Source organism: Triticum urartu, chromosome 2A, assembly GCF_056163025.1.
Source record: "Triticum urartu cultivar PI428250 chromosome 2A, HENAU_Tu73, whole genome shotgun sequence".
Lineage (NCBI taxonomy): Eukaryota > Viridiplantae > Streptophyta > Magnoliopsida > Poales > Poaceae > Triticum > Triticum urartu.
In genome coordinates this window covers 764156229-764168351 of record NC_141874.1, presented here as the reverse complement: position 1 = coordinate 764168351, position 12123 = coordinate 764156229, and the positions used below count along the sequence as shown (strand labels likewise).

General features: G+C 43.2%; 1 protein-coding gene across 1 annotated transcript; it reads left to right on the top strand.

Annotated features, from left to right (window-relative positions):
- The first annotated feature begins 562 nt into the window (after positions 1-562).
- Positions 563-2811, top strand: AMI1 (amidase 1). Its single transcript, XM_087545608.1, has 6 exons — positions 563-779; positions 869-1272; positions 1388-1594; positions 1731-1887; positions 2120-2291; positions 2421-2811. The coding sequence occupies exons 1-6, from the start codon at positions 655-657 to the stop codon at positions 2706-2708; spliced, it is 1353 nt and encodes a 450-aa protein (XP_087401734.1). The 5' UTR covers positions 563-654; the 3' UTR covers positions 2709-2811.
- The last annotated feature ends 9312 nt before the right edge of the window (positions 2812-12123 follow it).

Below are 12123 nucleotides of genomic sequence, written 5' to 3'. Positions count from 1 at the left end.
GGCCTAGACGTGGTTTTCCCTTCCGCCGGAGCCCCTGAGCGCCCCCCACCCCCAGTGCGCTGGGTTCGGCCTGGGATCGCCGGGCAACTCTCTCCCTCTCCCTCTCTCTCCTCCTCCTCCCTTCTACCCTTCCATTTTATAAAAAAAGCAAAAACATTGGAGCTTTCACATAAAGTCATCATATTCATTAATCTAAAAAACGTTGGCGACGTGGCAAGTAGAGCTGGGTCAGCGCTTGTCCTTCTGGTGTCGACGGTTCGGTGCACCAATGGGTGCACCTCTGATGATTTCATGTTGTCATGGAGAAGGCGGAGATGCGGTTGGCGGGTCCACTACGGCAATGATGACTCCATGAGGGTTGTTTTCAGCGGGTGGTGCTCTTGGAATGTTGCCATGTCCTCTAGGTTTCATCCGGTCTTCCTCTAATTAACCGGGCAAATCTCGTCTTCTTAATCAATAAAAATGACAAATGTTTTGCCTCATCTTATTTTTTTTAAAGAGCCTAGTCCAGGCTCGCCTCACCAGATAGCAGACGTATCAGGCTCAAACCAGGCAGCTTATTGCCTTTGAGGAACACATGGTGTTAACTGAAATATTGACGTCGTCGACGCCATATCCATTATCTATCCTGCTCCTATCCATAGCGAGTTATCCATGGAGGACAGCGGCGACGACCACGGCGCCATCATGGAGAAATTCATCCTGCTGCCGCCTCCTTCCTCCGACCAGCAGCAGCAGCAGCTCCCCCTGCACGGCCTCACCTTCGCCATCAAGGACATGTACTACAACCTTTCTCCCTCCTTCCCTCCCTTCATCGACCACATCGATGTTCAGCAGTCTGACTCACTGATTTGTCGATTCATGGCAGCTTCGACGTCGCCGGCCGCGTCACCGGCTTCGGCACCCCGGACTGGGCCCGGACGCACGCGCCGGCCGCCGCAACTGCCCCCTCCGTGCTGGCCGCGCTCGCCGCCGGCGCCACGGGCGTGGGCAAGACAGTGATGGACGAGATGGCCTACAGCATCAACGGCGAGAACGCGCACTACGGCACCCCCGCCAACCCCTGCGCCCCCGGCCGCGTCCCCGGCGGCTCCTCCAGCGGCTCCGCCGTCGCCGTCGCCGCCAGCCTCGCCGACTTCGCCCTCGGCACCGATACCGGCGGCAGCGTCAGGGTGCCCGCCGCATACTGCGGCATCTTCGGCCTCCGGCCCTCCCATGGACTGGTCTCTGCCGAGAGCGTCGTCCCCATGGCGCAGATGTTCGACACTGTCGGTAATTTCAGTCTACCCGTGCCACTGTCAGTGTTCAGCACACAAACTATCCATATGTTCATTCAGTTGTACTACTGTATAAGTGTCTGTACATCAGAGTGTGATTATGCTTACAGGGTGGTTTGCTAGAGATCTGCCTACGCTGTCTCGTGTCACCGATGTGATGCTGCCGCCGGTGCCAGCTGCCACCGACGATGATGCCGAGATACGACGACGACCGAGCTGTGTCATCATTCCTGCAGACTGCTTCAAGATCTTGGGCTCCTCTGACGATGACCACACCTACGAGATCCTCAATGCTTGTGCGGCCAAGGTGTTCGGAAGTAAGTATCTAGCATGAACTCGACCTCATCCATCGTTGGTATCCCTTGATGCAGAGTAGAGCAGAGCAGAACAGTTTACTTATAGTATAAGTTTCTGAACCTTGTGTGGTGTGTTTGGTGACTGACTGACTGACAGGTGATGCAGTGGTGGATAATGGTAACCTTGGTGATTTTGTCTCCAGCAACGTTCCGAGCATCGGCAAGTTCATGACCGAGTTGTCTGCGGTTGAAGCATCATCGTCGTGTGTGCCGGCTCTGTCTGCAATCTCACGTGTCATGCGTGTCCTTCAAAGGTTTGCTGGTTTTCAGTCAGTTTTCTACAGCCTGGAGTACATAACTACACTAAGCACAACCATGTATCATAAAATTGTGTGCCCCTTAACTGAAGCCATGCCGTTTTCATAATTCCACGGTTAGATGAACTCGACGGTCTTTGTAATGGAAATGCCAGCAGTTTACTTCAGAATTTGTATGTATGCACATGGATGAGATTAAATTTGTGAAGATGTGCTGCATGTTTTTCAGGTCTGAATTCAAAGCAAACCACGCGAACTGGGTGAACACGGTGAAGCCCAACCTCGGCCCTGGCATCCGAGAGCGAGTACAGGAGGCCATTGCGTCGGAGGATGAATCCGCCATGGATGATCTTCACGCCGTCAGGACCGAATTCAAGTCTGCACTTGCCGCTCTCCTCAAGGTAAATTCAACAATCAACAGTTCAGAAAATCTTAATCCCATTGCAGCATGCATTTTCTGAACCTGCAGGCAACAAACAGGTAGGAGTTGATCATTGCTATTTTCCCCCTAAATGAATTTGTGTCTACAGGAGGATGGCATCCTGGCGATCCCTACGGTTCCCGGCGCGCCGCCGAAGCTACGCATGGATGCGACACTGCTGGAGGACTTCCGGGCGAGGGCCTTCTCGCTGCTGTCCATTGCCGGCCTCTCGGGGTTCTGCCAGGTCAGTATCCCACTGGGCACCCGTGGCGGCGTCCCGGTGTCGGTCTCGCTGCTCGCGCGGCATGGCGGTGACCGTTTCCTTGTCGCTGTAGCCCAAGAGCTCCATGAGGCGCTCCAAGCCGAGGCCACAGCAACCTGGGGCTCATCAGCTTAGCCTAATTCCGTCATATCTTGCTGAATTCTCACAGTACAGGAAATTGTATTGTATGACTCTATCTGAACATATGCAATATATATAGCGTGAAGATCATTGCTGACGGAGTGTGTGTACTAGGTAGATCTTGATCATTATGCAAACAAATTTAGACGGTTGAATGGTTGATTATTACAAACCGTAATACTTCACACACAACACAACAACACTAACTATCGTATGCATTTCAGAGGCGATAAGTGATCGATCTTTGTATTAGTCCAGACTTAAGAGTAAACCTGATCATGGACAGCCCGGCCTGAAAAAACCAAATTCGAACCGGGCTGAAACTCAATCGATTGGTTCCAATCAACCATGTCACTGAAACTCGATCTCACGCTAGGAGCAGCTGTACACGGGCGCCCCTATGACTCGCCTTCAGCAAGAGGGTAGGAACCCATGCTGAAGGGGAGACCAGGCCGGCCCAGGAGAGCGGGAGAACACAACCTCCTATTTTCTGTTTCGTTTTTTTTGTTTTTTTAATAATTTTTGTTAATAATTTGAAATATTATAAATATATATGTATATTACAAAAAACACTCTATAAAAACATTTGGAAAATATTGACCAAGAATTTGAAAATTATTAAATGTGTATAGAAAAATGTTTATCATGTATCAAAAAACGTATGAAAAATGTGTATAAAAATTTGATCATGTATTAAAAAAATGTTAATCAATAATTCAAATTTTTTTGAACAAGTATTCTAATTGAAAAATATTAAATTTTTAGAGAAAAAATGTTCACCATGTATTACAAAAATGTTGAATTTTTTTATCATTTATATAAACATGGTAATCAAGTATTTCAATAATATTGAATAATTATTTGAACATGTTACATGTGTGTAGAAAAAAATGTTGACCATGTATTATAAAAATGTTGAATTTTTTTATCAGGTATATAAAATTGTTAAGCATTTGAAAAAAGTGTTGAAGAAGTGTTTGTAAAATGTTGGCGTGTTGTGTGTGTTGGTGTTGGCTGTGTGCATCCTAGTTACCTAAAGGCTGGGTGTGTGCTCATTATGTATGTATCGTCTTGATGCTTCATTTTAGACTAATAAAATCCACCCTTTGTCGGAAAAAAGGAGAGACTGCTTTTGCACCAACGGGAAGCTACTGTGGGGCACACCCAACCCGTCACTGGTAATCTAGCCAAATACACTAGGTCCGCCAATTAAATTTCTTTGCTGACGAATTATTTTGTGGATGATAACTAATGGGCCCATCCTTGATGCGCGGGGTTGCTGATCTGCCCTGAGCCCCTGGCAGCCCTCCCCCGCCACGCCTCTACCGCTTGGGTGGCCTGTGCTCTCTCTCCTGCTGGGCCACGAGCCCACGACAGCCGTGGCCGGTGTGTCTGCTACGCCATATCTGGATATGTCCCTGCGAGGCTGCGACTGCAGGCTTTTGGTGGCGGCGGGATGTGAGGCAATGGCTTGACGGCGTGGTTGAGGTGCGATCGTGGATGAGCTCAGGGCAGCACAGTGCTTCGGTCGGGAGGTGCGACGCGGATCTGCTGGTTGTACGTTCCTGGTCTAGTAGCAGGCATGCGGCGATGGTGTTCCGCTTTCTTGTGCTCTAGCTCCGGCAGGTCGCCCCCTGGACCGATAGGCCTGGACAGAGCTCTCTCCGACGAGGTGGTAGTCCATTATGATGTGCTCCGTCATCGCTGTTGGTCCTTGTAGTGACCACTCAGGCCTATGGCGACAGACTCGCTGCAGATTGAGTGACCATCGAAAGGTCTTCAAGAGGGTTCTCTCTTCAGTTCGGGTGGTTGACTTTGGTGAGGAGATGCAAACTATGTACGACGGCTTGCCGAAAGGGAAGATTGCAACGGTGATGGCACATTGCATGTAGCTGATGGTATCAAGAAAATGTGTTAATTATCACCATGAACGAATTCAATGGAGCATAAGGAGGGGAGATATTTACCTATTTGTCAGTGAAACCCCAAAATCATCTTGCAACAATGTATGCGTTGACTCTACCTGATGTCTATAGGTATAGGCGGAAAGTTCACGCCAAATTGTAATCTCCACAACTATACTGCTTATTCAGTTGAAAGTATGTGGTTAAGTTTATTTACGTGTTTCATAATGAAAACATAGCATCCATCTCTTGTTTACTTTAGCAAGAAGATCCTTTTCTTTATTTGGCCAATGAATGGTTCTGGAAGTATTTAAAAGAAGTTGCTTTTATAATCAGAACCTAAAAAGTTGTATAAGAGCCTACTTTATCCATTTCTTGCATTAACCAATAATCCCACCTCTTGTCTGCCCCCATAAATCAACATTACTTGGAAAATTATTTACAAACTCGCTTGTGTTGCCTATTTTCTTAAAATATGTCTCTTGGGTAACATTGCAATGTACCTGTGTTGCCTCTAATATCACTACTATTCTGGCAGCATAACGTGCCAACTTTTGCAGTTTTGAAAATATTGTTTGAACCTTTTAGCCCTTGAGGACGATAGCTGATGTGAGATCGCATGACTGGTTGCACAGGTTGAAGCTGTGATTCCTCCATCAGGACAATCATTAGCATAGCTCTTGGCTACAGTAGCTCAATTGAGTTCATCCTTCTTCTATTTGAACATCTAAATGTTTATGAGTGAAATGTTGAGAAATCAAGATTCTAGAAGCTGATATGGGTAAAGGTGATGCTGACTCATGTATATGTTGAAACTTCTTTTCGTGTGATTCTTGTTAGAACTCAGTCAAGTTCATGAGGGGATAGTTCAGTTTTTTTGTATATGATAGTTCAGATTTGATGTATATCAGGGTACGTCAAGTGTTCAGGTTTCACGTACTTCTGATGGGGATTAACCAATCTAGCCAAAAAGCCAGATTCGTGGGATTTGATGTATACATTTTGGTTCCATTTGTACTAGCTTTGTGCAATTTCTTCTATTTGGCCAACACCACAATGAATTATATGTCCTGAATCTTGTACGTTCTTGATATTTGATGTTGCCGCTGCTTTATACATATCGTGTACGTTGTTTGTGCCTTGTTAGTTAAGGCCGTGAAATACTCCCCCCGTCCTAAATAAGAAATACTTAATTTGGGACAGAGGGAGTATTAGGTTAAACTGTGAAGTTTTTCTTGCGGTTACTCAGTGCGCTACAACCTTGCTCCTGTCTAGATTTTATTGAATGTCGAGGCGATGTATGTTAGCAGAAATGTGACCTCCTATTGCAATTTTGCTAGCTAATGGCTCAAGGCCAACACTTGTGGCAAGAGATTGACTAGGACCTTTCTGCCTTTTTGTTTCCAATTGATCTGAACCCTCTAGTCTTGTTGCTAGCTAGAATGCCCTGTGACTAATGGTTGTTCAAAGAAGAACTCTACTCTTGGTGTCATGATGTTGAACACATTAATTCATTATGAAAACTCTGTGACTCATTTGTGACTATCTTGATCCTTTTGATGGGTTTTTTTATTGAAAAACCCAAACAAGGAATGTGATTACTAGATGGTAATAGATGACTGACTTGAAGGTATTTGTTGCGTGCATACATCTGAACGCATACATTACACTTTTAGCCTAGTCAGAACTGGGCATTGCTTACAGTTTCTTGCGTTTAGTTTGTTTGGCATGCAAATTAACATGTGTTGGCAGTTCTTTTCTATGTTTTTCTTAGATGAAGGTCCGTGGAAGGCAAGAGGAGATACTCCTCTCTCCGAATTTAAGATTAGCTCTGGTGGCCAAGTCAACGCGGGAAAAGAAAGGTATTCGGACACTTGAGAGGCAGAGGCGTCACCAAGAGCAGCTAGGCTGGCTGGCCTCTACAAGGGATATGGGACATGGAGCTTCCCATGACAATGGACGTTTCTTTTCTTGGTGTAATAGACTAGATTGGTTGTTGTAGAATCATGTTAGGCGTCAACCCGCATGCTTGACCTCTATACTATAATTAAGGAGCTGATGGCAGAGCTGTTCTAGTGTTTTTCTTCCATGTGAAATAGAAAATCACCATGTAGAGATTGTAGTGCCTCTGTGCATGTATTTCTTTCAGGCTGTTATGCTGCCCAAATTTCTACTAGCAAAGATTCTTGTAGTTGAACAGACAAACGTATCTATTGCATTGGTATAAAATTTCTGATTTTGCATGAGTTTGATTCTTTGTTGATTTGGAGGTGGATAGATGAATGAAGCATGACATGTTCTTGTGAATCAAATATATATACTTGTCTTTCAGATGGTGAAATAAGAGAAAAGAGGGGGCCCATGCCCATTCTCATTAAGATGGTGAAATAAGAGATAAACTGCCTCAATAGAATAGCAGATATGTGAGTTGTATTACAATTAAAAGATAATATGCGTTGATATATATAGACCATTGATCGTATTTTTTTGGGTAACATCCAGCGAGTTGGTAATTCAATAGCATACACAATTTTAATTTTGCGTGGGCTAGTGATTATTCACAATAATAACACACACAATTAAACAAGGAAAATAGTAAAACGTATTATTTGTAATGATTGCACTTAAGCTCGCTGTCTAGCCACATATAGCCTCATAACACTAGTGATAATTCTCAAGTTAAACCTTCATAGTTAACTAGGTGCGAAGCAAGCGAAAAATTATCCTATCAAGAGAATTAATTTTCATTGGAGCTTCTTCAAATAGAAATTCAACAAAGGGGTTTTGGTTAGAAGAAAATATAATATTCAAGTGTCTCATTAACACCCACTAGTCCCTCTGAATCATGACTCTCAAGTATTTCCCTTTGTGATTGTTCTGTCATAACTTGAATCTTTGGAGACGGGATTATGTCAAAAGGTGATAGATGCAATGGCCTTTTGCTTGTGGCTTAAATTTGTACAGTATGGACCAACAAAATTGTCTCGTTCGAGGGCAGCGATCAGTGTTCAGTTTTTACGACATAGACATCGCTCAAGAGAAAGCCGGACAATCTCAGCATAAACTCAAGAGCACAGATAGATTCACATTTACACATGTAAAGCCATATATAGTGACAAGGCATGGAACCAGGGAGAAGCTGAAGCGCCATGATTTCCTTTATTATGGACAAGCTTTGACATAACCTGGATCACCTCAAATATCCGTTCTCAAAAACAACTTTACCAGCTCAAATGTTTGAAGGAAATGCCAATAAATTTGATTAATAATACCATTATTTTGTAGTCATCCAGAAAATTAACATAGGGCAAGACAGAGTGAACAAAAAGTGCATCCTGATTTCTTAAATACAAAACAAAACAATGAAGTTAAAATAAAGCCATAAATCCATGCCTCATTTTTTGTATTTGTAGAAAATGAACTGAGTAACAACAGCATGCAACTCGCAGAGGAGGGAATGAAGCTAATAAAGAACCTGCCTAATTTTTTGTTATTCCATTATTAGTCTATGCGGACGAACACATTAAATACTCTGCATTTCACTGAAGAGATAAAAAAGCAGTTGGGAAGTACTAAGGACTTAAAATGAGCCCCCCCCCCCCCCCCCCCCCCCCGAACTACTATAACATGCTAGCTGCAATGGAGCGAAAGTAAAAGGAATCGTGTTACAACTTAGCAAGGCCAGCATGCCTGAAATAGAGCATATTTCTCTCAACATCATCGAAACGTTCTCAACTAGTATCCATGAGGGGTGAGACGAATAGGGTCACTTACAAATGTCATTGGCTACTATTACAACACCAAGAAAGGAAAAAAAATCATCACTCTGCATACAAAGGCAGAGGATAAGGTAGACCTTGGTTTCCTTGATTACCTGTATCACAGCACACCTTTTCCTGCTCCCGACGCATGCACTCTTTGATCTGCACCATTGCTCGTGTTAAAGAAATATCTCATAAAAACTACACCTTCACTTGGGCATACTGGAAAACATTTCATATAACGTACTAAAGGATACTGATAATATGCATAAGTTATACTCCCTCCGTTTGAAATACTTGTCGTGGTTTTAGTTCCAATTTGAATTAAAGCCACCACAAGTATTTTGAAGCTGAGGGAGTAGTAAGAGATAAACTGCCTCAATAGAATAGCAGATCTTTATCCAAAAAGGAATGGAATGCCCTAAAATTTGTTACACAAGCCGTCTCTCACAAAAAAAGTAGCACAAACCTTTTATTTGAAAGACACAAATGTTGTTCTCTCTAATAACAGTTATACACTGCACAAGTTACATTCTTCAAAGAAATAATGTTATCACTTAATTAAACATAGAGGGTCCATAGCAGAAATGCTCACACATGTTGAGAACAAAATACCATCAGTCCAAGACACCTCGCTGGATCTGTATCAAAACGGCATTTGGTAGTACATAGAATCATGGCATGAGCTATGAATCAACTTGATTCAATCCATGGTAAGGATGCACAAGCGTCTAAAGATATAGATACATCGAGATGACAATCTAGAATTTAGTACTAAACTCATTTAATCTTGTAGCTCAGGGAAAATTTAATCATGGAATTAGAGGCATACAATTGGCATGCCAGAGAAGATAAAATTGACATGAAAGTAACTGATTACCACGCTGCAATATTTCGAATAAACACTCCCAAGAACACTGAACTTGACCCAAGACCATCAACACACTTAATAGATAAGTAGTTGTCGCACTCGAATCAGTATCCATGTACTCTTTCAATCATATTGCTAAGTTACAGTTCAATTGTATAAATGAACCACAGTTCTTGAATCAATATTCATGTATTTTCTACTCGCCTAGCTACTAAGTAAACCAATCACCTATATACAGAATATGTATTACTACAGACCACAATGTGCAGATAGATGAACGGAGTTCATTTGTGATATGTCACTGTAAAGTTCAGGGGAAAATACATGTACTCTAAATACTGAAGGTAAATTTTTTCTCAAGAGAAAATATATTAAAACAGCATGAGATCAGGGTGAACGTACCACACACTCAACCCAATCCGACGTATCTCCATTCGTTGGATCATCGTCGCCGGCGACTTTGATGTGAAGCTGCAAAAACCACCGATGCCCAAATCGAGCAAGGATGATATCCGAACACCACCCGGTCATCACAATCTTGACTGCGGAAACTTCTTCTTAGTGCTAATAATAATTTTCTGGAGTAACTAATCGTTTTTCAAAGAGATAAACACCAGCCTCATAATCACATATACAGAATAATGATCCAGTTTTCCTAGCAAGATCTCATAATCTACATAATACATAATTTGCTGACAATTTGCATCAATGGAATAAACATGACTCCTTGTCATAACACCTAGGATTCTATATGGTATAATCAAGGTCAAAATATGTGGAAGTAGAACAAATGATGCACCTATTAAGCACCATATACTTCACCACTGGTAGCCCCTCCTCCATACACAATTGCGTCAGAGAGGAGCAGAAAGCATAGATAGAAAAATTACATATGAATAGGCAGAGGCACACACATACATTCTACATATCTTTTCGGAACTCAAGTTTGAGCTCTTCAGAGTTTTGTTCCTTTGTCTCGACCCACCAGACTTCAGAAAACACAATATGCGGAGAGATTTCAGCACCTATTAGTTTTTTTTCCTGGGCAATGGAACTGGAGTACTTCAGCTAACCGAATCAGCATGAGGCATGATGTGAAATGAGTTAGTGGTAGCTTTTCAGGTGAGAGGTGAGATGCTGATCATGCTCTCAAAGACGTCCTCACAAGCGACGCCCTTGGCCGACCTCGTCATTTGCAGCATCCGGTACTTGTTCTTGGGGTCACACATGCGTTCCCAGCAGCTTCATCCTAACCCAAAGATCCAATTTTGCATCACAAAATCTCGAGAAAGAATTACATTGGTGAAGGGAGAAGGGGGGGGGGGGGGGGGGGGGGGGGGAGGCGCAGCCCGCGGCAAGTGGGCAACAAATCTTGTCGATGTCGAGGCAGTTGTTGGGATCTCGATTGATGTCGCGGCGGCACAAGTTCTGGCCCCTATGCGCCTCGAATGTTGGCCTAATTTACTATCATCATGCATGGAAACGAATCGTCAAGAAAATGAATACTTCCTATTACTACGCTCATAGAAAGCTTCCCAATCTCTGCTACCAAACAGTTTCCGCCAAAACAAGGAACGAAAGTTATGGACGTGATGAGGAAGGAAGCAAACGTTATGAAGATTAATTAATTTAGATTTGATCTTTAGAGATTGATTGTGATTGATTCTTTTATATAAAGACATTACTAAATAACTTGCATCAGCATGGAAAGTTCTGATCCGTTCAATTTTTTTCATTGTGTGAGAGGGTGACGCGAAACTAAACGGGTGGGGTGGAGGGAGGGGACGAAAAAACCAGCAAAATAAAACGGTTGAGACTGATGGGATGAAAATGAACCATGGATACTATTTAACCAATTCAGACATTAAAAGTAGAGAAAGGCATGCATGCATGCATGGATCCGAGTGGACCGAGTCGGAGTGCAAGTCGGACAGGACGCTGGTTTTTCTTTTTTGTTTGGTTAATATACATCCCTTGATTTTGTCTGCTATTTATACAAAATAAACAAATAAAAGGAAGGATGTAGGTATGTTTGCCGATACATGCGTTTGCGAACGTGAAGATTCCAGCTAGCTAGGCAGCATGCATGCATGTAAAGTGTTAAGTGTAGTCTTTTTTTTACAGTGTGTACAGTGTAGTCTGTTAAATACGGGGATGATGCCCATCCTTTTTTGCTTGCTCGTTGACTAATCAGTCGATTGAGATTTAACCAAGTTCTAGTCAAGTAATCCTATAAAAAAACAAAAAAAACTAAAATGAAAATTTTATACAGATCTCTAAGTAAGATCCTACGAATATCGCATCGACTGAGACTTGGTTAAATCTCAGTTGGCTGTGATGTAGCAATCCCAAAAATTTTAACTCCATGGTTACACCATCACTATAAAAAAACAGAAAGTCACTCTTACCTCTTGACTATGCGGCAGATGGTTCTTGCGGGTAGACAAAGTTTGTGATGGTGCCTGCTCTTGGTTGGACGCCACAGAAGATGACATGGCTTTCATTGCAGTCTCTGTAGTGCAAAGTTGATAGGCCAGCTGTCCTTCTGGTTCCTTCCATTCCAGAGTGTGTATGAGTTGGACGTCTTTGTATTCACAGGCACAGATGAATACAAACACGAAAGGAACCGTGCAAAATAAAAGGGAAACGTGTATGTTACCTTACATAGTAATAAAAAACAAAAATAATGAAAGGTTCCCTGCTCAAATCGACCAGGACAAAAGCTACCTCTTCTCATCGACGAATGCAGATGGAGAGAGGAGCCATGCCCATTCCCATACCCATGGCCGGCCTCCTCCTCCTTCCATCTACGCTCCTCCATCACCGTCATCTCGCCGACTGCCACCAATCCGCCGCGCCACCATGAGAATTAG